The 25,573-nt window shown below is 41.7% G+C and overlaps 4 protein-coding genes across 7 annotated transcripts; all 4 read right to left on the bottom strand.

Annotated features, from left to right (window-relative positions):
* Nucleotides 1–2,183: 2,183 nt before the first annotated feature.
* Nucleotides 2,184–4,904, bottom strand: LOC102705658 (PHD finger protein PERSISTENT TAPETAL CELL 1). Its single transcript, XM_006660611.3, has 3 exons — nt 4,386–4,904; nt 3,993–4,305; nt 2,184–3,869 (listed from the first exon to the last, which is right to left on the bottom strand). The coding sequence occupies exons 1-3, from the start codon at nt 4,690–4,692 to the stop codon at nt 2,444–2,446; spliced, it is 2,046 nt and encodes a 681-aa protein (XP_006660674.2). The 5' UTR covers nt 4,693–4,904; the 3' UTR covers nt 2,184–2,443.
* A 463-nt stretch (nt 4,905–5,367) lies between these two features.
* LOC102702971 lies at nt 5,368–9,409 on the bottom strand. Of its 4 annotated transcripts, XM_040527506.1 has the most exons (12): nt 9,293–9,409; nt 9,062–9,223; nt 8,891–8,978; nt 8,061–8,210; nt 7,787–7,918; nt 7,347–7,491; nt 7,216–7,254; nt 7,057–7,131; nt 6,748–6,807; nt 6,567–6,631; nt 6,156–6,246; nt 5,388–6,078 (listed from the first exon to the last, which is right to left on the bottom strand). In XM_040527506.1, exons 1-12 carry the CDS (start codon nt 9,315–9,317, stop codon nt 6,034–6,036), a joined length of 1,077 nt encoding a protein of 358 aa, XP_040383440.1. In that variant the 5' UTR covers nt 9,318–9,409; the 3' UTR covers nt 5,388–6,033. The 4 variants fall into 4 exon arrangements, with proteins under 4 accessions (XP_015696766.2, XP_015696767.2, XP_040383439.1 ...); XM_015841280.2 differs by having other exon boundaries at nt 5,368–6,090; nt 9,062–9,409; XM_015841281.2 differs by having other exon boundaries at nt 5,369–5,982; nt 9,062–9,409.
* A 3,953-nt stretch (nt 9,410–13,362) lies between these two features.
* On the bottom strand, nt 13,363–14,571 carry LOC102705373. Its single transcript, XM_006660610.3, has 2 exons — nt 13,617–14,571; nt 13,363–13,427 (listed from the first exon to the last, which is right to left on the bottom strand). The coding sequence occupies exons 1-2, from the start codon at nt 14,569–14,571 to the stop codon at nt 13,363–13,365; spliced, it is 1,020 nt and encodes a 339-aa protein (XP_006660673.2).
* Nucleotides 14,572–14,906: 335 nt separating this feature from the next.
* On the bottom strand, nt 14,907–17,297 carry LOC121055338 (glutathione S-transferase T3-like). The gene is made up of 3 exons (XM_040527641.1): nt 16,762–17,297; nt 16,038–16,218; nt 14,907–15,923 (listed from the first exon to the last, which is right to left on the bottom strand). Exons 1-3 carry the CDS (start codon nt 16,848–16,850, stop codon nt 15,750–15,752), a joined length of 444 nt encoding a protein of 147 aa, XP_040383575.1. The 5' UTR covers nt 16,851–17,297; the 3' UTR covers nt 14,907–15,749.
* Nucleotides 17,298–25,573: the final 8,276 nt, after the last annotated feature.

The following is a 25,573-nucleotide window of genomic DNA, read 5'->3' as shown; positions in this document are numbered from 1 at the left end:
AAAAGAGACAGGAAAAAGATGGAGAGAGAAGAGAGGGAGGGAGAGATCAGGTCCCATATATCGCAGGGTGAAAGAGCCCTAACAAAGGGCCCTTCAGTCCTTGCAATGCAAAACTGCAAAAGAACAGAAAGAGAGAGTGGGGGAAAAAAGAAAAGGCTAGCTAGGTTGTCTCACTAGGGACACAGGACAAATGGAGTCCCTCTACTGGCAGAGAGAGAGAGAGAGAGAGAGGAAAGCAAAACAACTTTCCTCCCTCTCTTTTCATTGCTTCAATGATAAGTCATTTGTTTCTTCTTGCTTTGTTCTTCAGAACAATTCCCACTTCCTTGCTGTTGCAATGGTCAAAGTGTGCAGTATGTCACTATGCTTGCAATTCCCTTTTTTTTGTACTCAAGTTTCTCTACTTTCTTGCTAGTTTTAGTCAGCATGGCACTTAGCTTTTGGGAGAGATAAAAAGGAGAATGATCTGTTCTGATCGATGATAATACGAAAAGAAAGGGATAGAGATCTCAACTATACTCTCAAGCTTCCGAAAGGTAATTAAGCGTGCAAGCATGATGGGGAGCACATTGCAGGTTCAGTTAACTTTTGCCGTCGTTGGTGGGCTAAAGCATGTTTCTTGCCATCAAAGTTAGACATGAATCATTCAGGATGTTAGGTTGGATGCTTCCAGCCAGAACAGTGGCCAGACCTTCACTTCTCCCATGGATCATGGATGCAATGTGCATGCGAACGTGGAGTAGGAATAGGATAGTAGCAGCAGCAGTGTCCACTGTGTAGGGAAGACGCCCTTTCCTAAAAGGCATTTTCATGACACCGCCAGGTGGGCCCGACCAAAACAGGCCATGTGAATAGCTCATTCTTTGGTGGTCACTTGCCAGTTTAGTAGTAGCAGCAGTACTTGTTACTTCATGGGTACTTAAATTATCATTAGAACATTAGGGTGCAAAACATTAGGCTGCTCATCAAGCCTCTCATGCTCTAACATAAACACATACACACTGTTGAAGAATACCATCTTATGAAGATGAGTTGGAACTTGGGAGCTAAAATGCATTGGCACCTTGTTTCAGCTACTGTTTCATGGTCGTAGCCCAGCCCATCATGGTATAGTCGTAACGCTGTTCTTGGAGGCCCATTAACTAGATGACATTGTCCTGGGCTCGTGGCCCAATTCAGTGATTCTGAATTCCGGGGCTGGGCCAAACAAATAGCGGCCCACATTAGATCTATTTCCTGTTTGAGTAAATTTCAGAAACTACCGATACTCAATCAAAGTATCACATAACGTTTGTGTATTATAAAACTATATAGATTAACACAAAAAATTTCATAAAACTATATATTTAAGGTGTTGTACCACAAAACTACAAATTTAACATCAAGCTTATCATACAGTTACAAAATATTACAACATTTCTAGCTTGAAAAGCACAATAGTGAAACTCTAAACTTGTATGTCTTTGGTAATCTTGCCACTAAATCTGTTGTTTTATGATATATGATCTTAAATTTATAGTTTTTGGGAAATTTTATGCTAAATCTCTATTGTGTGATACAGAACCTTAAATCTATATTTTTATGATAATTTAGTTCAAGTATACATAGTTTGTGAAATTTACGCTTCCTGATTTTCTCTTAAAGGCAAGCTGAATGAAGGCTCTTATGGACTGCATCTTCAGTTTGTATGAACAAAGTATAAGAAAATCAAAGAAAAAATTTCTTACTAGTTGTAAAGATAAAATATAGGAAAAATTTTATCCACTTAAACTTCAAGGAATAATTTCTATGGTTTAATATGGGCATGAATTCCTCTTTCCTCAATTTTTCCCATTCCTGTGGGTTCAAATTCTTCCAAATTGAATTAACCCTAAACTCTAAGGCCCCCTTTGATTCATAGGAATTTTAGATGATTTTATTCCTATAGAAATTTTTTCTACAAAGTCCTTTGAATCAAAGGAATGAACCCTATGCATATTCCTATATAAGTTTTGGAGGAAATTTAGCAAGAGATTGAACCTCATGAAAAAAATCCTTTGAGTCTATATCTCTCCTCAAATTTCTGTGTTTTTCTTGTGGTCCAATCAAACGGTCATTCCTACGTTTTTCCTTCCTGTGTTTTTCAATCCTCTGTTTTGCATCTACATTCCTATCAGAATTCTATGTTTTTTCTATTCCTTCGTTTTTTATTCCTGTGATTCAAAGGGTCCTAAAGGTGTTGTTCGGAATGTAAGATTTCTAGAGAAATTTCACGGGAATTAGACGGATTCCTGCGAAGACCTGTATCATTTCTACGTTTCTTCCGTTCCAAAGAAGCCCCAATGGTTACATCCTTTGGTTTCATATTGGTTTTGCCGAGGAAACAAATTGCATTGTCGATTATACTTAAGATAGCATCGATCATATATACTCCTATAGCAGCAGCCAGCAGTAGCACATCACATCAGTGCAAGGACGGGAACGACGCGACGTCGTTGTCGCACCGGTTGCAGAGGAAGACGTGCGGGACGTCCTCGGTGTCCGCGATCCCGGCGCACCGCGTGTGCTGCCACGCCTCGCAGATGTCGCAGCACGCCATGCGCTCGCCGTCGTCGTCGTCCGCGCCGCACGCGCAGTCGACGACGCTCTCGCGTTCGCCGCCGCTCCCCTCGCACACGGCCGCCGCCGCCTTCCTCGGGTCCGTCTCGTGGCCCTCCCCGTTCCGTTCCTGCTGCTGCGGCTGCTGCTCGCCGACATTACCTTGGACGACGACGGCGCTTCCGACGTCGACCAGCCCGAGCACCGGGCTGCCCTCCTGGTCGGCGCCGACGCCGACGACGGAGTCGGCCGTGAAGCTCCTCAGGGCGAGGTACATCTCGCTGAACACCCTCTGCGCCTCCCACTTCAGCTCGCCCACCGTCGCGTGCGCCGGCAGGGTCACCGTCTCGTACGGAGGCACCAGCTCCGAGCTCCCGTTGCTCACCAGCAGCGTGCAGCACAGGTTGATGTGGGGATGCCCGAATCCGCCATTGCTGGTCGCGGCGAGCCCCTCGTGGTAATCTTTGACGAAGTGCTTGATGTCCAAGACCATCCGGACGGCCACCGGGATGGCGCCGAACGCGCCGGTGGTGAGCGCCTGGCTGGGTTCCTTGAGCACGTGGCGGTACAGGTTCACCAAGTCTCTCATGAGCTGCGCCCGGGTGAGCTGGAACCGCACCCTCATCTTCCCCTGGCTCGGCACGCCGCCGGCGACCGCCGGGAGCACGCTGGAGACGTCCTCGAGGCAGTACTCGAGCACCTTGGTCACCGGGTTCATGGTGCGGCGCACGACGTAGTTGCCGACGATGTGGTTGCCGAGGGACTTGAGCACGAAGTCGAGGAGGCCCGTGTCGCCGATGTAGGCGCGCGCCGCGTCGCGCACCTCCTGCCGCGTGACCCACCGCGCGGGGGGCTCGGCGCGGCGGAGCGCGTCCACCACGGCGCGGGCCGCCATGTCGACGCGCTTCGCCGACCACCGGCACGAGGCCTCCGACATGATGCCCCGGTAGTCCATCGCCGTGACGGAGGTGGCCGGCAGGCGGGTGCGCAGCTCGAGCATGAAGCGGAGGAGGTTGCCGAGGCTGAGCAGCTTGTGGCCGCTGATCGCCTGGTACTTGGTGACCACCATGGGGAGCTCCTGGCTGAAGCACGACAGGTGCGGCACCAGCACGCAGAGCGGCATGGAGCTCAGCGCGTGTAGCGACTGCTGGTACGACGGCAGCGCCACGCCGTAGCTCCGCCGGCCGTACCTGTACCCCCACCGCCCGAACCACGACTCGCCGTACGCGACGCCGTGCAGCAGCCTCAGCTCCATGTGCCCCTTCCTCGCCGTGTCCACCAGGCTCACCTTCCTTGCAGCACACACACACACACGCCATGGCCAAGCAAGCAAACGTTCTCAGGGGCGGCCCGACATGACGCGCATCGTATGCTGCATGCCATCGTTGCATGCATGCACATATATACTGGACTACCTTACGTGCAAGGCTGAGCAAATGCGGTCCCAGAGGTCCATGATCTGGTGGCCGGAGACGAAGTCGGAGCCGCCCTCGAGGCCGTGGAGGGCGACGAGGTGGCCGTAGCCGTTGAGGTGCACGACGCCGTGTAGCAGGTGGCCCCTGGCGGAGGCCGTCGCCGCCGCCGTCGTCGTCCCTTTCGACGACGCTTTCCCCGGGCCGGCGCCGCCGTGGTCGATCGCGAAGCACAGGCCGTCGGCTTCCGCCGCGGATTCCCTCCTCGGCAGCACGAAGTGAAACCTCTTGCTGCATATCAGATGCCTCCCCCACCCTGCGTGCGACGCCATGGCATCGGATCAAATCACATGCGTGTTCGCGTTAGGGTTGGCAAGCCAGCGGAGATCAACGGACCAATGTGGCGGCAGAGGTGACACTGCGGGTGCGGCGAGGCGGCGACCTCCTCCTCGACGACGAAGAGCCTCACGACGGTCGGCGGGTGGCGGTGCAGCTCGAGCTGGAACGACCAGCACTTGGTCTCGCCGTGCACGCCGGCCTCCAGGTGCGCGAAGCCGAGCAGCGTCCTCACGTCGTCCCGGAAGCCGCCGGCGCCGGCGAACTGCGCCGGGTAGCCGGGCTGGCAGAAGGCCTCGAACCGGAACACCATCTCGCCGCGCTTCCTCCGCCGCGAGCTCCCCAGGCTGATCACCATCTTAGCCATGCCCGGCCCGGCTGCAGTCGTCGTCGTCGACGTCGACGTCACCGAGAAGCCAAGGGGATCATGTCGCCGTGCAGCACTACGATTTTAAGGTAATTTGGAGGGGTTTTCATTGGGCTTCTCACGCGTTAAGTGCCCGTGATTTAGAAAGCTACGGTGATCAGGTGAAGGAAGTGTAAACAATGGGCCATCCTTCTAGACATGGCGCACGCTCACAATTGGGTCCTCTGATCTTGAAATTTTTGCACAAAAGCACCTCGTGTGTTTACTCCTTGTTCTTGCTAAGGATATATGATCTGGAGGAATTTCGCTAGAGTTTTCGATGAATTGAACTACTTCATATAAAAATCCAGTAAAACTCCGGTGTTCCGAAGGAGCCCTCGAAGAATATTTAGGGTTGCTGAAGCGGTAATTAGAAATACCATATTTTGCATTGTAAATTTTACCACTCTATCTCCACAAAGGTTCTTTAGGGTTTTTGAAATGGTACCAAAAGATACCACATTTTATGGTGTAAATTTTATTACCCCTTAGTATCTCCGTAGTGACCAGGAACCGGGAGGTATCACAAATTAACACTAAAAATTATGTTACCTCCAAATACCACATGACTGTAAAATCACTCGCTTATTGAGCTAGCTATCTAAATTGTCACACAATCTAGTACATACTAAACAACATAAATGCTGCCATTTTGAACAAAGATATATTAACTGTATTGACAAATTAGTGGCTAGTGTTTTGATTAGGGGAATAAGCAGGGTGCCACATGCAAATTCTGCCCTGGTGTTTACATGTAAGCGTATCTGTAAGATATGGCTGGATAAGCATGGACTAATGCCAATGAAGTATGCCTTGCCTAACTGAATGTTATGGGGACAATAGTTTAAGATCAAGAGAACCGTTTGTTGCATTATTAACTGGAACAGAATGGAATGCATGGTCTACAACTTCGGCCCCCCGTGGAAGTGTGAAGCGGATGTATATTCATTCACAACTACCGCGTTTAGGAGTAGGTGGCCCTAATGGCCATTGTGAACTATTTCTTAAATACAATTACAATATTTTTCCGGGCCTTTAATATGGCTAGCTCTCACCTAAGAAGCAATCTTAAAACTTGGTGAATTCAAAAGGATAGATGATTTGTGTGCTCTATGCCATCTAGTCATCTACCCTACCTAGTACTTAGCATCTATCAAATGTTCAGTCATGTAACATCTATGCACTTACATCAGCTGCAGAACTTCTCTGGAAAGTATGAACTTACGGTCCTCGAGTCCTCATGGAGAATCACTGCATGATCAGAATGTACACATTATGTGCCCAGAAATGTCGCACTCTTGGTTATTCTTCATGAGATTCGATGTAACATGTCCTAGTCAGTCGAATCTGTCACAAAGGCTATATGTGAACCAATGAATCCATAGTTAGTTGCTAGACGAAAACCCAAACAATCAGAAGCTCACCTGAGCAAAAGCATAGATCGCCTGCACAATTCTAGCATAGTCTGTCCCAAGCATTTGGATCACAATATCAGCCAAGAGTGTTCCCCACATTCTATGCAACAGCAAGTTGTAGACCAAAAAAGTAAGTGACTGATTTATAGTCTGCTCAAAATTGGGAAGCTTGTTTTGAACGAATCATTGTCTTAAAAGTAGATCTGATAAGCAGTAACTCAGAACTGGAAATTTAAGTAGCAATATAGCATAACATGAAAAGCATCATACAGCCCCTGTAAAAATTAACCATAAGAACCTACTATCGACCCCAAATATGAGGTCATAAATTTTATAGAACCATGCGAAAGCCTGATAGAATATTACTGATTCAAAAAATGCACCAATAAATAGATTAAAGACATATTAGCAGAAGCATACATTGGTCCAAGAAATGTCATGACGCTCCTAAGACCAACATATCTTGACGTTGCACGTGCCAAACCCTGCATGCGTACAGTCAAGAGGGATTAGCCATCTAAAATGTGCAGTCCTAGATAATATTGGGAGAATAATATACCAATTATGCATGGAAGTAGCTGCTAACAAATGAGAATGTTACCTGCCTAGCTGCAAGCAAACCAGCTCGAGACTCCAGATTAGCAGCAGCTAATCGTCCACCCTGTAGATGGCAAACCTCAGTACTCCCAAAGAATATTTATTATGAGAGTTAAAAACAATTGTTACAACTTGTCTGTATGATTTTTCTATACATCAAGCTATGCAATTGCATTATAAGAAACACAACTAAGTATTCAAGATGAAGAAACAATTGAAAGGATGAATATATATCTATTCTTCGGTTAAAAGAATTTTGAGATGAGCACCTAAAATAAAAACATGAACAAGGCATCACCTAAAACACATATACCTGCTTTAGAAGTTCTTTCTTAATCTCATATTTACCAGCTTCCATCAGCATCTTTCCAGATAGCCTCTTGGCTAACTACCATGATGGTAAGACCATTAACAAACAATGATGCTGTGGGAAGAAGTAAAATCAATCTAACTTGATAATATTACTACCTACCGATTCATAGATCATTTTCAGAGTCAATGCGCTACCACCCTTCCCATAGAAAAAGAAATGATTCAGTTAAAAGAATAGGAGAAACTGGAGGGTCACAAAAGAAAATAAGAAAAATGAGGATAAAAAAGAACCTTCAAGAATGCACTTTCAAGTCCCTTTGCTCCAATCTTCCAAGCAGAATTAGTAAGCACCATCCACTTGTTAACTCCAAGGCTAGAGTTTTCTTTTGGAGGTTTCTGTTTGTTCCATGGAAATAAATCTGGGCCTTTCTGACGGCTGAATGCATGGCAGTTAAAAGTGTTAATATTCAACATCACTGGTGTTCCAAATAAAGTAGAAGACTGCAGACTTGTGAAAGGATTCACAGATAGAGAACAATTTGTATTGATAATGACATAAGAACAAATATTTCAAAAATCAAAAGTTGAAATGGCAGTTGCATGTGATGATGCCTACAATAAAATATGGTATATACTGGTACATGATTTATTTAGGGAAACACTATTTCCAAAAATCAGAATGTTGTTTTGTTTGCAAGGTACATTACTTAGTTTCGTCCATATGTAAGTACCTCGAATATTCATCCAGGAGGTGAAGAAATATTTCTGCCTCAAGGTCTGCTGTGCATAATTTACTAGAGCAGCGAACACCGAGTTCTCTTCTCACTCCAAGTAAGACATTCCTGTATGATGGTCTACATCCCCTATGAAATACAAGTTTAAAGGTACAAATGTTCAGTTAAAACTTCAAGAAGTTGACAAACTAAGGCTGGTTGACCAACAGGAAAGTCAATCCAATCAAAGGCTACTTTTTATTTTAGCTGGAAAATAAAGGACTTGCCTGACCTTATGATTGAGCGAGCATCAGCAGCAAGATACAGGAACCTCGATTCCAATTTTGAGATGAAAATATCTCTCTCCTCTATATCATCCAAAACATCGACATAATCTGAATTGGGTCTTTTTGCAATTGATTTCAGCAGTGGGCTAAAATAGCTGCAAAGAAAGGACATACAAAACAAGTTTACTTGTTTGCAAGGTGAAATGTTGGAATAGTGTGACAAATATTTATTCACAGCATACTATGATACTATAAGATTAAAAACTCAGGAAGGTGAGTACATCTAACTATGTTACTGAATCACTGCAAAGTAAATAAAAATCAACAGGAAATGAAGCTCTTACAAATTAGTAAACTTTTCATAGGTATGATAAGGTTTACCTCTTAATCTTACAAAAAGAATTGCAGGCTCAGGTTTGGCCATCTTTGCCTCATATCTATGATGCAGAAGCTGATTAAAGGTTTCATGCTGCATATTTACAGGCAGCAAAATAACATTGGCAAGATATTTTACAAATTTGCACTGAATTAGATCGAGTTTCCTTTTCTTGTGCTTACAAAGGTTTTGGGGACTGCAAATATGAATGACAGGCAAATTATAAAACATTGCTATTTACCGTCACAGTGGCATAGTTATCAGAAGGTAGCAACGAAATATCCAATAGAACAGCAAGTATCAATGCGCATTTCCATTATACACCTCGCAACTAATCGCCAATAGGAATTTATCCAAATTCCACTAATGAATACAATACTACTCTGAGTATACAGTAGATTCTCTCATCTGAACCAACAAATCCAGTTTTTTTATAGAAAAACCAGCAAGCAATCAAACCTGGTACCGTAGAGGATCTCCTCAAACTCCATCAGCTCCTCGTCGGTTGCGAGCTCGAGCACCATCCTTAGCTCAGGGTCAGACATGCCTTCAAAAGCAAAGCAACCGTGACTCCTTCAACCCCACCTTCGCACCAAACAACCAGCTTCACCACAGTATCGCACCGAGTACCTCCTGCCGCGGTCGCCGCCGAGGGAGAACTACCCTTGCGGGGAGGGAGAACAGACCGGACAGTCCGAGCGCCGTGCGCGCCGCGCCGGCGAGGAGTGGCAGGCACCGGCGCAGGAGCGGGAGGGCCGCCGAAGCGGGACGACGTCGTTGGGGCCGGCCGTGCTGCGGGGAGGAGGGGAAGTGGGGACCGTGAAGTGGCTGCGGCGGTGGCGAGGAACGGGAGGGGCTTACCCGCTGCTGCGGCGGCGGAGGCCATTGGCGGCCGCCGAGATCGCCGGTGGATGGCAGTGGCACCGAGCCCCCACTGGATTTTGTGTGCAACCCCGGGAAAAATATCGTGTGGCCGTCTTTTGCTCTGAAACGGCGTAGATTCCTCGGCTTTCGTCCCTTCTCTTCCTGGATTACTAGCTAGTATACCTTCTTTTAAAAAAATAGATTTTAATTTTGTAATAATTCGCTCTATTTTTCATATCATAAAATAGCTATTAGAAAATTAAATAATCTTTTAAAACATAGTCTTTGTATATTTTCTCGAACCGTGTTTGGGTTAAATTCCTTTGTTTTAAAAATATATTTCCGTCGAACTTTGGTCCTTTTGAGAGTACCAAACAATATCACCTCCGTTAAAAGTTTAGAGATTTTAGAAATACAACTTAGAAAAAAAATAGTTTTTAATAAATCTTTAAACTTTCTTGTATTTTAATAGAAAGACGAGTGGAAATAAACGAGATGCTAAAAAATGGACAAGAACGCGAAGGATAAAAACCCATTTGATCATTATTAGATGATACTATTTCTTCAACCGGTACTGGTAATGGTGTGGTTTTTTTTTATCATCTCATCTTCAGAGTATGTTAACTTTGCGTCAATTGATTGTATCGTTTACGTAATTAAATAGTTATTAAAAAATTAGATAATCTTATATCTTTATATTTCATCATAAAAAAAACACAGCATAAGTAAAAGTCTATATCCGTACGCCGCTACATTTACTCTTTCTTTTAAGAAACGTAAAAGAGTTATGGACTTATGGTTAATCTACTAACGAGTATGGCTTCTCTTGGATATTCATTTGCTACTGTATGGATGAACAATTTAATACTACTGTATGGATTAGTGAAGCCTTTTGTCAGTGCAGGTAACATATGAGATACTGTGTTAGTACTAATAGTATAAGAAAAGGTATTCATGATTACTTGTTATCTGAGTAGGTGAGACTATGCTTCGACTTCATCTTGAGAAGGAGGCAGTCCTCACTCCTCAGGTATATATACAACTCAAGATCTATAAAGGCATCAAATCTCAAGCCAAGGCAAGCCATGTTGAGTCATCATCCATTTTAAAGTACAATTTCTCTAAAGCCTTTCTAGTTTAGCATTACGTAGATATTTCTCTCTGAAATTATTTGTTGACTTTATAATTTATAATGCTCTCTCCAAACAAAAATATTTGTTGTTTAGGATATTACTTCTAAAGTTGTGACAACCAATTTGTTGTTATAATAAGTTTATGATAGCATGACAATACTTTTTAAGGAAAATGTATGTATATTATTTGTTTTGCATTTAAACAAAGCTTTTAAAAAATAATTGATGATCAAAATTTTAAAAGTTTGATTAAATCTTGTTCAAAATAACAAATATTTTTAACCAGAAAGAGTACTACATCTGTCTCCGTCTTGAAATAAGATCATTTTTTAGTTTTTAGATATAATGCTTTGACTTCTCGTCTTATTTAAAATTTTTTTGCGATTAATATTTTTATTGTTACTATATGATAAAACATGAATTGTACTTTATGCGTGACTAATTTTTTTAAGTTTTTTTGCAAATTTTTTAAATAAGACGAATGGTCAAACTTTGAACACAGAAATCGAAAAATGAAGTTATCATGGGACGGATGTAGTATTTAATTAACTTGTGTAGTATTAATTTATGGTTAATCGTCTAATAAGCGGAACTAAACGGGGGGGCCCAGCCTGAACCGGTCAAAAACTCATAATATAACGTATAGCATGTAGAGTAGTAACTGGGACAGAGTAGCCTCATCTACCATACCTGTCTAGTTTTGCTTCGATGGGCTTAGCCCAACTTGGCCCAACGAACTAAATCTAAAGTAGTGCCCACTGCCCAAGGTCTTAAGATTATTTTTTAGCTAGCCCAAGAATTGGCTAGAAATAATTGAGCTTGTTCATGTGGATCATGGAAAAACATAACATGCAGAGAGAAACTCGCAGCACACCGAAACGATACTGAACCGAATTTGAATTGGTGCTGCATGCTGAGTACGGCGCAGGTACTGTTCATTCAAGATTGTTCACGTACTGTTTAGCCGTAGCATGCAGCATGCTCAAATCGTCCATTCTTGTCGTAGAAACTCCATATATGACACAATCCCCACATACAAAAACCAAATCATCCCGAGAAAAACTATTTTAGCACCTCATGAGCCATTTCTATTTTTCAGTATAGGTATGCACAAGACTTAGACCGTGTCGGCTCCCCCTTAGTTACTCCAAATTATCCTTGTTTTTACGCGCACGTTTTTCAAACTACTAAACGGTTTTTTTCGAAAATTTTCTATAGGAAAGTTACTTAAAAAATCATATTAATATTTTAATATTTATTATTATTATTATTTATTAATTATATATTAATCTGTTACTATATTTTCTATGCTGGATAACTAACTCTTATCTTCCTCGATGCCGAACGGGACTTACATGTGTAACTACTGTACTTTCACAAGAAGGGCAAAAGTTGTCCTTACAATAAAAGAAAACATTTGCCTACAAAACATGACGTGCATTTTCAAAAGTTAGGACCATATATGCTGATAAAAGTTGGAAGGCCTGCGTGTCTCCTTCAGTCGATTCAAGCACGGCCCGTCTGGGTTGCTTCTGTCTTGTTGAAGCTGCACTGCTTTTGTCTGGGCACGTCTTCATGTCATTGATCCAGAAGACACAGAAGGAAAAGGGAGTGAACGGATTGGTCTCGTGTAAAGGGTACAGATATTGCCGGTCAATGTCCTAGACTCCTAGCTAGTTATCCTGCTCCAATTCACATTATATTAGTCACTAATCTTCGCTGTTCAAGTTAGCAATCTATATTCTTCTTCAAGTAGGAGCAATATAATGTACATACTTCTCTGTTCTAAAATATAAATATTTATATATTGTTTGCAAAAATTAAGGTTACGAAAGAAACTATGTTGCCCTTTGAAATGAAAAATAGATGTAGCAGTGGAAGAATATGTGGGAATAAAATGAAAAATGAAAAGTGATTGATGTGATAAGTAGCAGTGTAGTACTATAATCAGTGCTATTAATATTTATATTTTATAATAAAATTTAATATATAAATATTTATATTTTATAATAAGATTCAAATATTAAAAATGGGATGTCGGGATTGTGTTACGGAACCAACACTGAAATCAACATCGATAGTCAAGTATGAAAACACAATATAAAAGGAGTAAACACTGTGACGACAACTAGACACAATATTTATTAAAAGGATTTAGCCAAAGCCTATATTTTCGAAAGCCTAATTACATACGTTCTGCATTCCTTGATCCAGCATAATTATGACGTATTAGGTATCTATGACCATCTATCTGCTGAGCTACCGGACAATTATTCTCTGCCTATGTTGTTATTGCTACTTGGTTAAAACAGGTATAAGAGCATGGCTAATGGTTTAGCCAGCCGCCGGCTGAATGCAACAGCCATGTCACTTTGAGCCGACTGAATACAATAGCCATCTCAACACTCTGGCTATTAGGTTGGCTAAGAGAGTCATTGCATTTAAGAGCAAGCATTTAATACATACATATAGATACAATCAAGTGTGAGCAAGATCTCTGTGGCCATACATAAAACAACACAATACAAAAACCACACTTGCTCATCTAGACATCATTGGGATATATTAAACACGCCAGATTTAGAAAACACATAGTTCATATAAACTAGTAGATAACATTGTGGCAGATATCACCATGACACTGACAATACGTATTACAAAAGTCTTAGTATATAAAATTAAACAACAATGGTACTAAAAAAGTTCGTCTTAGTATATAAAATTAAACAACAATGGTACTAAATAAGTTCTTAGGCAACGCAAGTAACTAATTTTTGATCTAAAAAACGACGATAAAGGCACAACCATGCTTGGATCTTCGGTTGAAAGAGACGACCAAGTTGTTTCATAACACCAGCAACACTGCAAGTTGAAAAGTGAAAAATGAATAAACATGTACCAAAAATCTTCATGGAATGAACATAACAAACTCTGTTAGAGAACATACTTGTAAGAAACACTAGTAGCACCACCAACAACAATCACATCATGGTAAGGTCCTGAAATAATAACATATGTTTGTAAGATAACATTTTGATGACATGTCAATTGAAAAACATAGAAATGTGCAGTAGTATTCTACCATGATTAATTATGATGGCTATTTCTAAACCTATGCCATATGTGCTCTATGAGATCATTCTTCAATTGGGTATGCTGCGGACGAGAATGGAGAGCAGCTTTCCTACGTAGCACATCAACGAAGCACAAGTTGCCACCAACATTCACTTCAGGAGGTAGAGCACATGATGCCCCTGGACTTTCATTCAAGTCAATGTGTAAGGTCCCATCTTCTTTCTCATCTTCCACTATCATATTGTGGAGAATCACACAGGCTAACATGATCCTCCTAACACTCTTGCGCTTCCACAACCGTGCAGGCCGACGAACAATGGTAAAACGTGATTGCAATACCCCGAAAGCACGCTCCACATCTTTCCTTGCCCCTTCCTGTTGCTTGGCAAAAACCTTATGCTTCTCGGTTTGGGGAACTAATATAGTTTTCATGAAGGCAGCCCATTCTGGGTATATACCATCAGCAAGATAGTAACCTGTGTTATACTCATTACCATTAACTAAAAAATGAACTTGAGGGGCTTGTCCCTTTAGTGCATCAAAAAATAGTGGAGACTGGTTCAATACATTGAGATCATTGTTTGAACCAGCAACTCCAAAGAAAGCATGCCATATATGCAGATCTTGGGTAGCAACAGCTTCTAGAATTATAGTTGGTACTCCATAGTCACCACGAGTGAATTGCCCCCTCCATGCTAAAGGACACTTCTCCCAACGCCAATGCATGCAATCTATACTTCCTAGCATTCCAGGGAAACCACGTGACTCATTAACATGTAGTATGTGCTCAAGATCCTCACGTGTGGGGTGCCTCAAATACTCCCCACCGAACACCTCAATCACCCCCCGTGCAAACTTGTCCAAGCATTCTAATGCAGTGGACTTCCCAATCTTAAGGTACTCATCAAGGGAATCAGCAGGAGTGCCATATGCAAGCATGCGCATGGCTGCTGTGCACTTTTGCAATGGTGAGAGACCTACCCGACCCGCACAATCTGTCCTACAAGTGAAATAGTGAGACCACTGTCCAAGGGAGTTCACAATGCGCTGGAAGAGGCACCTATTCATACGGAATCTAGTACGAAATATACTCTCGGAGTAGAGTGGTTCTGCAGCAAAGTAGTCCTCTACAAGCCGCTGATGAGCACCTAAATGATCCCCGCAAATGCTCTTTCTTGCACCATACTGTCTACTCGACACTTCACTAGAAAATTTAGCCTTCATCTTCATTGCAAGCCTGCTAGCAAATGAATCTAGGATGCTTTGCTCAACTACATACTCTCTCATGATTTTGGATGGTGCTAGATCATCGGAATCATTTAAGTAGGAAGATGAATCTGCCATAGAGAGTGAGGAAGATGGAGGAGAAGAAAGGTTGGCAGAAAATGAAGGTGGGAGGCATCACTATATAGATGTGCTCTGCTGAGAACAATTTAATGAAATACTTAGTTATCTAATCAGATTACAAGACATTGTAGTTATGTTGGACTGCTGACTAACTCACCATATTACAATGCAATTTAATGAAATTTGTAATTATCTGACCAGATTACAACACATTGTAGTTAAGTTGGACTGTTGACTAAATAAGTACAGAAAACAATGCACTAACTCCATAAAATTCAGTTTCAGCAGGAAACAGTTAAATAAAACAATAAAACTCAATTTTAGCAGAGTAATGCCTTAATTATTGTTGACAAATAATTTCTCCCTGAAACACCTCAATGCCAAGACATGCTCAAATCTGACATCTTCAGCCATAGCGGTTGTATCTTGCTTCAGCAGCTCTCGGTATGCTTCTAGCATGGCCGACTTCTTGTTCTCTTTTGCAGCAAGGTAAGCGAGCTTTCGAGCTTCAAGATTCTCACTAGACACACGCTTCTGTGTCTCTAACATCTCCTTGCTGCCTTCATTTGCTTTGTTTTGAGCCTCTACAAATATCTAAAGCTCATCTTCAAGATTTATTATACAAGCTTGGTACTTTCTTTTTCGTTTCAGCAGCTCTTTAGCTTTCTTGCCACCCATTGGTCGTTCATCTGAAGTGTTATCTAGAGAGAAGGAATGCTCCACATCCTCATCAGCATTACACTTCATCTTTTCTGGATCCAAAGTTTCAAGGCGTTCCAAATACGCATCCCATCATTCTTGTGCTCTTCTTCATACAATTTCAGTGCCTTGGCCATTAGGTCCACATCAGATTCACCGCTAGCCCACAAAGCATTAGCCTCCTTCCAGCTACCACAAAATCATACGACCCTTTTCTTAATTCTTCCAAAGCGATCCTTGATGTGTTTCAATTGCCTTGCTCGATTTTGGGGGGTAGCACTATTGTATGCAGCAACAACTTCTTTCCAATATTGGTCATTCTTCTTGTAGTTTGAATGGATTGGATCATTTGAATTATTCAGCCATGCACCGACCTGAAATATAACCAAAGGAGGTGGCTTATTGCATTGCTATTAACAAACATATGGACTAGATCATTGAATTAAAAAAAAGAGCAACTTTCCTGTTAAAAAAAGAGAGTAACTTACCAATCTACGATCCTCATCTTTTGTCCATAACATTCGTGTCCTACCACAATCAGCAAAATTGGTGTCATCGCCAACATCAGTCGACTTAAATGAACTCCCATAACTAACACCTTGTAGTTGGACTGGTATGTTTCTGTTCAAAAAATCAAGGAAACCACCTGGCGGGTGAGAGTCTGCTCCCCTGTTCAAAACATATATACACAAAAATTATATCCCCATGACAGTAAATAGACAAACAAAAAACTCCACTGTTCAAAACGTATATACATAAAAATTATATCCTCATGACAGTAAAGGGACACACAAAAACTTCCCTGTTCAAAACCTATATACACAAAAATTATATCTCCATGACAGAAATGGACAAACAAAATAGTAGCTTAATATATATGAAACTTGCTCATATTAGCTTGGTATAGAACTGTCCTAGAGATAATATTATAGAAATTTAGGACCTACTCGGCTGCACTTATTATTCTGCAGCTGCTACACAAATATAAACAAAGATATATTCTAGATTAGTAGTGCATATATACATGCAGCCACAGCGTTACAGCTGCCAAATAAAAAGTGCAGCTGATTGCAACCTTAACTAATATGAACTAAAAAAACAAATCCTAGTATCAACAGGCAAATGAATCGCATAGTACTACCATCTAGCCAAATTTAGGCAAATGAGTCGCATAGTATCAACAGAAAAAAATATGAGGAGAATATATTATACCATGCTTGTACATCTGGGTCCTTAGTGTTTGGAGCACCAATTCCAGTAGGTGCTCGCCAGGAGTCTTGAGCCGACGATGAGCCCACCATCCATGGTTGCTGGCAAACCAATTAGGCGTGGACGACGATGCCGTGAACTGTGGCGGTGGATACGGTGGACACCAGGCACCAGATCTAAAGATCGAAGGGATGGCCGGGGAGGGCGCTGGCTGAGAACATGGTGGAGGAATCGCATGAGGTGACGGCGCAGAGGTCCTCTTCGACTTCCTAGACATCTCGCACAGGTGCCGGCGGTGGCTTGGGACCTAGGGTTTGGGGGCTGGAGATTGGGGGCGATTTGGTATGGATTTGGGACTTTATGTATTGATTTGGCGCGCAAGAATCGGTTTGGCGGGAACTGGATGAGAGATTGGGAAGGAAATAGAGGGAGGAGCACAAGATCGCGGAGGAAGACCGAAGCGCCCGCTCGTCGCCGGCCACGGACGATATGTTGGCGATCTCTGCTCTGCTTCCTTCTCTCTCCTGGTGCGCCGCCCATCCACGTAGGATATTTCTGACGTGTACATGTATTTCGTCAGCTGACTCAGCTTTATTATACATGCTCTAAGGGCATGGACGGTGTTTGTCTGTAAGAGTCTTGAATTTATCATATAGATAGGTAAAAACGATAGAACATAGTGTCATATAATTTATAGTCTATTTTATTGTCTGTAAGTTATTTAATATTTTTGTAGCTAAGACTAACTATAAATAAATTACTAGAAATTTATTGTCTATAAGTTATACAACAGAGCTGTACTTATTTATTGTGCTTTCGAGCACGAGCTGTTATTGGTGAGATGACCGTAAGATGAGCTGAGGACTTTTTTATAAAGCTACCATCTCCGTCCTAACTCTACGTGTCTAGGAAAGAGCCATTCTAATTCTATCTAAATATCTATTATAGCTCTCATGTATAATTTGTAACTGCCAAACCTACTTACGTATATTTAAGATAAACTGTAATAATATATATTTAAAAGATATTAACAATTCTAAATTCAGCCCCCACACGGGCGGTAGTAGGTGGAAAACAAAGAGAGGAAAAGCTGCTGTAATTAATCTCCACCCCCCAACATTCTGGCAACCCTGCAGCCTGTTCTCTCCCTTCTCACAGGCTAGCTGCAAAAAAGAGAGAAAGCAACAAGGGCTCCCCTGGCCTGACTCACCCACCTACACAAATCTACAACGAGAGCAGGACGAGAGCAACGTGGAAAAAACTGTGCGTACGCCTGTGCATCACACCAATGCACGGATCGATGCGTACACGCATCGACACACACATATATATAGCTACAGTTTTCACGGCGTCCACTCCGGCCGGCCCGGCTAGCCCTCGCCATGCATGCATGTCAATGAGCAGCAGCAGCAGCAGCGGCAGCGATCAGCTCGCGTCGTGACACGCACAGTGCTCACTCACTCAGCGGAGCAGACTTGCAGACTGTGCACAAGCGTCTCTCGCAGACCTGCAGTGTCGCGCTTTGTTTCTACAGTAGTGGCGTCGCAGTCGCCGCGAGAGAGAGTCGCCAATGATTGTACCAAAAAAGCATGTGCTGACACACACTGCCTGCTGGCTAGCTGCGCGGACGCGAGCGATTTTCTGATTTCTTTCAGCTGGTAGCTAGCTAGGTGCCTAGGTGTATATAGCTCGCCGACTGCCCATGCAGTGACTGCCACGGTTAGGTTGATCGATCGGATCGAGCTGCAGCCAGGAGGAGGGCCACGGCTAATTGCTGTCGTCGCAGGCATGCAGCAGCAGCAGGCAGCAGCTGGCCTTCGAGAGAGTGTCAGCCGTTTTCGCAGGCATGATGCACGAACGTACTGGTTCTCTACTAGCTAGGCGCCTGGGCCGGCCATGCTGCCTCCCCCTCTCGCTCCCATCGTCGCCGTGCCGTCGGTCGGCCGGCCGTGAGCTCGTACGTGATCGATCGAGTGTTGCCGCCCATGAAAAATGTACATCGATCTCCCCGGACACGTTAGGCTTTGTTCGTACGCCGAGCTGTTCATGCCGATGCGTACGTACGTACAGGTACAGGCATGCAGAAGCAGACGTGCCGCGAAGTAGAGAAAAGAAAAAGCGGCTACTAGATCGGGCCATCGGGGGGTCCCGTCCGAGCCGGTCCGGGAAAGGTCCAACCAGAGTGGGTGGCTTCACGGCCGTGGTTGCAACCGCGTGCCCGCGGCCCGCCCACCCCACGCATTCAGCCATCGCGCGCAGGCAAACGATCGAGCGGGGAGAGGGACGGAAACACGGGAACCGCTTTATTTTGGGCTGGTTTTGCCTCGATCCCGGCGGTCGATCGCGTGGGGGTCGCAACGCCATCGTGCGCCGCGCCGCCGCCTGCCCGCGCGGCGCCCCAGCCTAGCCGTCGCGCGCGTGCGCGGTGACCAGTGACCACCACGCACCGGCATCCATCGATCACCCGCCCGCGCGGGGGAAACAGTTTTTAGCATACGGATGTACGTACACCCGTATGTTTGCATGTCATTTAAATAGTCATAAAAATATGAAAAAATTTGATAAGATAGATTAATATGAGTTATATCACTTCATAAATATGTAAGTTTAAATTTAATTTCTACAAGTTATAGAAAAAAAACAAAACTGAAACCAAGTATACACATATTCATAATTGTTTTTGTTATTTTAGCTATAACTTGTAGAAGTTAAATTTAAGCTTGCATGTTGGTGGAGTAATATAACTCATATCAAACTATCTTGTTAATTTTTTTCATATTTTTTGATAACTATTTAGATAACATGCAAAGATAACATGCAAGTAACGGTGGTATATACACTCGTGTGCTAAAAAAAAACTTTTTCCGCCTGCGCGGGCGAGCTGCCTCTGCGTGTGCGGTTCGGCGGGTGCTGTGTTTGCCTGGCCCGGCACGAACCGATAGATCGATCGATGGGCAGGCAGCGTCCGTCGCGATTGTCCGTGCTCTCTCGTCCTTCGCGACGGGAGTTCACAACGTCACATGTTCCGGTTGTTTGTGTTAACAAAAGAAGAGGGGGAAAAATAAAAGATATTGACCCAGGCCTGTTCGAAGTCGGGCTTTGGGCTTGGGCCGGGCTTTTGAAGAGCCTGGCAAAACGTCGGCCATCAATTTAATTAATGTAGTTAAAAGTGCATAGGCCGTACTTAACACATCCGAACCAATCTAATGCTACTTAAAAAGCGCAGACATTCGTTCTCCCTCCCCGAGAAAATAAGAAATAAAAATCCAACCGTGCACTTCCACAGTAAGAAAACTGATAAAAGAAGCCAACCATCCCCACTCATAAAGAAATCAAATAAAATAAATAAATTATGTTTTCTATTCAATCTATATATTAGACATATTCTCAATAGGTCCATAAAACAATTAATAAATATTACTCCCTTCATGTTTTTTATATGACGCCGTTGACTTTTTACGTTTATGTTTGATCATTCGCCATATTAAAAATATATCATTATTAATTATTTCATTATAGTTTGATTTAGTATTATAGAAAATTTAAGTATGACTTATAATTTTACACATCTAAATAAAATTTTTAATAAGACAAATGGTCAAACATAGATCTAAAATTAGGGCAATGTTAATTAAAAAACCAGAGAGAGTAAAGCTGTAAATTGAAATTTAGCTGCAGCTTAGCATAAACCATTGGAGAGTACCAAGAAGCTGCACCCATGGTGGATGTTCAAACTATTTAGCTTGACAGGGCCACCTGGTCCGTCCGATCGATGATGAATCGAGCGCCTCCCTCTGCGCGTGGGTACGTGCACTGCATGCACCCGCACTACTTGTGCAGTGTACTCGTGTTCCCCGCAATGATGCTTCTGTTTTTTCCCCCTTCGCTGTACGGTATTGCTGAAATATTTGATGCGTGCTGGGGGCACCAGAAAAAAGTTTTGCACACCCTCAAAAATCACAAGAAGAAGAAGAAAAAGTTTTGCCCGTGATCAGGATCGCGGCATGGCCACCAAACCCAGCATATATACGCAAGTCGGTCGGTTGAAAATCAATCGTATTTACCAAATTAACTATTCAATATCAACTATAATAGGACGCCGATGAAATATAGGAAATAAACGAATTCTACATATAACTTAGAAACAAAAACGGTCGAATTGGCAAAAAAAAACACGGAAAAGATGTTTGGTCAATTGAAAAATTTCCGTAACCGTTTTCACCCCTAACTACTAGTATTACTAGTATGATAAATTGAGAATCCATGGTGACCTGGTTAAGTAATTTCTGCACCCTTGCTGTATCGCCAAGGGAAAGAAAAACCGATCGATCAGCGTGGAGAGCATTGCATCCATCTGAATTGCAAGCAAAAAAGATGGCACGTGTAAATAACTGGACGCAAGCACGTTCGCCGCCAAACAGAGTAGGCTGGCATCGCAAATGTTGTCACGAGAAGTAAATACACGTGCATATATGATTGCAATGCCCAACCGTATCCAGAGCCACTCCATCCATCCCATGTCGCCGTGGTCAGTCTGTGCGTGCGTACGGCCCAGCGGAGAGCGCGCATTGATAACCCGCATGAACCATACCGGCCAAACCGACCCACTGTGATGAATCCATGCAAATGCAAGCCAAAAATCCTAAGGCCATGTTTAGTTCCTAGAAGTTTTTTCTAAAAAAATCACATCAAAATTTTGGATACCTAAATAAAGTATTAAATATATATGAACATTAAAATTAATTACATAGTTATGGAGAAAATCGTGAGACGAATCTTTTGACCCTAATTAGAACATGATTAGTCATAGATGTTACAGTAACAACATATGCTAATGACGGATTAATTAGACTCCAAAGATTCGTCTCGCGGTTTTCAGGCGGAATCTGAAATATGTTTTATAATTAGACTGTGTTTAATACTTTAAATATATATTTAAAAATTTGATGTGATGTTTTTTAAAAAAAATTGTAAACTAAACAAGCCTTTAGTAGTACAACATTTCTCCTCGTATCTCTCTCCTGTAACCTGCAAATTTGCCGCCGTTTCGGTGCGAGTTCCAGCTGTGTCCATGCATCATCTCACTGATGACTAATTTGCTCCTCTGTTTTTATAATATTTAATACATTTAAATTATATATATATATATGTTTGACTATTCATCTTATTTAAATATAATTATTATTTATTTTTTGGATAGATTTTGTCACGGGAGGAACTTCGACCATGATTTATATGTTTGTACATTTGCAAAAAAAAAATGTATAACATAGTTTTTCTGTTTTATATTATAAGTTATTTTAAATTTGTCTTAAGTCAAATATCTTCAAGTTTAACTAAAATAATAAAAAAAACTATACTAATATCTACAACACACAAATCCACGGTTAAATATATTTTTATGGTAATTTACGATCAAGTTTGAAGAGATTTGACTCAGTACAAATTAAATGACTTATGATACACACGTACGGAGGGGGCAATGGTTAAACACACCTGCAAGAGTTAGGATATGCTCTTTTGCATAATTTTTTTCTTCGTTTTTATGTGCACACATACCGAACCATTCGACGGTGCGTGTTCGAGAAAAACTGTATAGAAATTCATCGTCTCGTATTACTTAAAGTATATTTTTTAATTTTATAACATTTTATTTATATCATTAAGTAGCTATTAGAGTATCAGATAACCTTCCCTATATTTTATCTTGATCTGTCGAGAAAGAACACAACCTCGTAGGTCTGTCTATCACCGGTAATTTCGAAGTAACGAAATAAACAGTTGACTCAAGATGGCTAGGTCCAGTGTGTCTGTCTGTCACCGGTTGACAGCCACTGTCTGCTTCCCCTAAAAGATTGGCATTGTCAATTTCTTCGTTTCATCATCTTCTTTCTCCTTCACCTCCTTGTCTGCTTGCCGTGGGAAGCTTTGAAGGCAATGATTGACACAAGCCGTTTCAAAGCGCAGAGCAAGTTCAATAGTGTAGCCAGCTACTAGCTCCAATTCATCTATAGTTAATTTAATAGTCAATTCATACAATAGTTACCTACCAAACATTAATATATGGTCCCATATGTCATACACACATTTTATTTTAGAGTCCGTGTGCAACTGGCTATAATTTAGTAGCCCATCTCTCTTCTCTTTCACCCTTATCTTTTTAAAATATATTTATAGCTGGCTTATAGATAGCCAGCAGTGTGAGGAGGAAAAAAAAGGCAATCATGTTTTGACTTGTGTGCGAAATTAATAAGGGAGCCAGGAGAGATGATAGGATTATATAGTGGTCTGTCTGATCTTATCAACTCAACTGATTTGCCAGATTGTTTTGTAGTTCCCTGCATTTACAATTTTACTACTACATTGTAGGTGTACCATCGCTGCATTGCATTGCATGTCTTGTTTAAAAACGGTACTACAAATTTCTGGCCTGCTGATGACGCTAGTGACCGACCTGTCAGAGGCAGTAACATATGTGCATGCATGCATACACTGAATTTAACTTGGCATTTTTTTAAATTTTTCTCTCCTTTTTGTGCCATGCAAATGATGTCAGTGTCATCATCTTTCAAAACCTGTGAAATAGTCTACGCTCGTGTTGGATCTAACCTAAAAGGCAAATATACAGTTTGGGGCACGCACTGATTGGCATTGTCAGTTCTAGCTGGCCTGGCCTTCTTTAGATGCATGGGACGGAGCAGCTGTTAGCCCCATGCATGTAGCAATGTTGAATTCATTTGAAGGATCAATGCAGTCAGGAGTCATGATTTGCATTCGAAATCACTCCAGAAGGAGAGGCTATATACGAATATGGAAATTTTTCTTTATGCCGCTCGTTGCAGTTGTATTATCTCTTTTGCCATCAAAATTTTGCATCTCTCTTTTACCATTGTTCCGTGTTAATTAGCGTGTATTTCTCTCTTGCCATTGTTGTTATGTCAATGGAAGTTGACTGTTAACTTTGTTATAAAAGATTATTATACCCTTGTAGTCCTTGTAGATGTCCTTAAATAAACCAGCAGTTGAAATTTTAACAAACACAAACGAAATACCAATAAGCCCAAATACTAGCCAATTAAAAAATATTATTATAAAATATAGAACTAGGCATCTGTTTTTTTTCAAATTGTATTTGTATTCTATTTGGTTCTTAAATGCTTCATAAATAACTTATGACAGAGAATTGTATGCATTTTTGTTTATTTTTTAGAAATTTAATAGATATGTAGACCCTTACCTACCTAAACTTTCATGGTACTAAATCACCGCTACACAATCATTAGTAGACTTCAAACATGCTAGGGTGCTATAAGAATATGTTTTTACTAGTAGTAGAACTTATAAGTCAACAATTGAGATCACCATAAATGTACTACATATGATTTATAGGAGAAACTTTTATGTGTATTTTCAACAATTTAAGAGACAATGCTAAAAAAAAATTAAACTAAGATGAAAAGCCCTAAGAATCAATTTGAAATTAAATTTAAAAATTCAAATTTAGGTTGTGCCTAATAAGACAACAGGCATACAATGAGCGGTCTTTCAGATATAGTAGTATATAAAAGGAGCAGATCATATCCTGTAATTAGCTCAAGATCCGCGGTCCCTTCTTTCCTCATCAAGCTTTTCAAGAGCAATTACGATATCTTTCTAGTCGAATCGATCACTTTCAACTTAGAAAAAAAAAATCAAATTTGATCACTCCCAATTGAAAACCGAAGTTACTTCGTCTAGTTTTTGTCACTTGACATGGACACAGTAAGCTTTCAACTATAACTTCAGGCAATTTTCAACTGAACATCGACAGTTTCAACTCAAAAACGACTGAAATTCCAGGTGCAGTTAAGTCACGCGGTTAATTTGGCAAAGTTGGTTTGGCTTGCACTGTATTCTCAGGGAAATTATTTGCATTGATTTTTTTCTCTCTCTGCAAAGAAACACCAATTTGTAGGTGCCGCACTAACTAGTACAAGTTGTGTACTTGTGTGTGTGCTCTACCAAACATAGGGACCAAATCATAACTCATAATGTTTTCCACACTACCGATCACACACGAGATCACGAGTTCCTTAATTGTGTTGCTGGAGGGAATTAACACAAGAAGGTGTCTTGGCTAGGTGGAGATCACGAGTATCTTAATAACATTCGGTAGTTGGATAAATATATTGAATTTAGGACCAATTTCATTCAAAATTTACATGCACATAAGCTTGAAATATATATGTACACGAGAAAAAAATCATGTTGACAAGTATTTTTGACAAAAAAAATTAAACTATTCAACTCACATGGATTTATGAATTTCAGAAGAAAAAAGGTTAAAACATCCAACAAGTTTCCATTGGGCAATCAGCTCCTCTCACCTTCCCGTTGCTTGCACCCTTTAATTCAAGTAGGCACATGCCTGACCTAACATGGGGGTAACTACTGCCCCACACATATTTACAGAGGTTTTGATGTCATGAATTTGACAACCGCGAGCAGCTTTGACCACAACCCCCTCATGAGATCACTCCATTCATACCTGACGTCCAAATATTTTTTGACAGAAACCGTCTGAAAACGTACTCGATCTGCAGAATTCCATGAACTAAGGCCTTGTTTAGTTCCTAAATTTTTTTTTCAAAAACATCACATCGAATTTTTTGACACCTAAATAAAATATTAAACATAGATGAACCAAAAAACTAATTGCATAGTTATGGAAGAAATCTTGAGACGAATATTTTGAGTCTAATTAGTCCATGATTAGCCATAAGTGCTAGAGTAACCAACATGTGCTAATGACGGATTAATTAGGCTCAAAAGATTC

The sequence above is a fragment of the Oryza brachyantha genome, chromosome 9, assembly GCF_000231095.2.
Source record: "Oryza brachyantha chromosome 9, ObraRS2, whole genome shotgun sequence".
Taxonomy (NCBI): Eukaryota; Viridiplantae; Streptophyta; class Magnoliopsida; order Poales; family Poaceae; genus Oryza; species Oryza brachyantha.
Note: the sequence above shows the minus strand (reverse complement) of the source record. Positions and strands in the feature narration are given on the sequence as shown.

Coding starts and splice junctions, on each gene's coding strand:
- LOC102702971 (XM_040527505.1), bottom strand. CDS start 9,317: ATGGCCTCCGCCGCCGCAGCAGCGGGTAAGCCCCTCCCGTTCCTCGCC. Junction 6,808..7,056: donor AGAAAGAACTTCTAAAGCAG/GTATATGTGTTT, acceptor TGCCATCTACAG/GGTGGACGATTAGCTGCTGC. Junction 6,632..6,747: donor GTTTGCTTGCAGCTAGGCAG/GTAACATTCTCA, acceptor GTACGCATGCAG/GGTTTGGCACGTGCAACGTC.
- LOC121055338 (XM_040527641.1), bottom strand. CDS start 16,850: ATGGTGGGCTCATCGTCGGCTCAAGACTCCTGGCGAGCACCTACTGGA. Junction 16,219..16,761: donor GACCCAGATGTACAAGCATG/GTATAATATATT, acceptor TGTTTTGAACAG/GGGAGCAGACTCTCACCCGC. Junction 15,924..16,037: donor AAGATGAGGATCGTAGATTG/GTAAGTTACTCT, acceptor GTTATATTTCAG/GTCGGTGCATGGCTGAATAA.
- LOC102705658 (XM_006660611.3), bottom strand. CDS start 4,692: ATGGCTAAGATGGTGATCAGCCTGGGGAGCTCGCGGCGGAGGAAGCGC. Junction 4,306..4,385: donor TCACCTCTGCCGCCACATTG/GTCCGTTGATCT, acceptor CGTCGCACGCAG/GGTGGGGGAGGCATCTGATA. Junction 3,870..3,992: donor TGCTCAGCCTTGCACGTAAG/GTAGTCCAGTAT, acceptor GTGTGCTGCAAG/GAAGGTGAGCCTGGTGGACA.
- LOC102705373 (XM_006660610.3), bottom strand. CDS start 14,571: ATGAATAGGTGCCTCTTCCAGCGCATTGTGAACTCCCTTGGACAGTGG. Junction 13,428..13,616: donor GTGCTTCGTTGATGTGCTAC/GTAGGAAAGCTG, acceptor TTATTATTTCAG/GACCTTACCATGATGTGATT.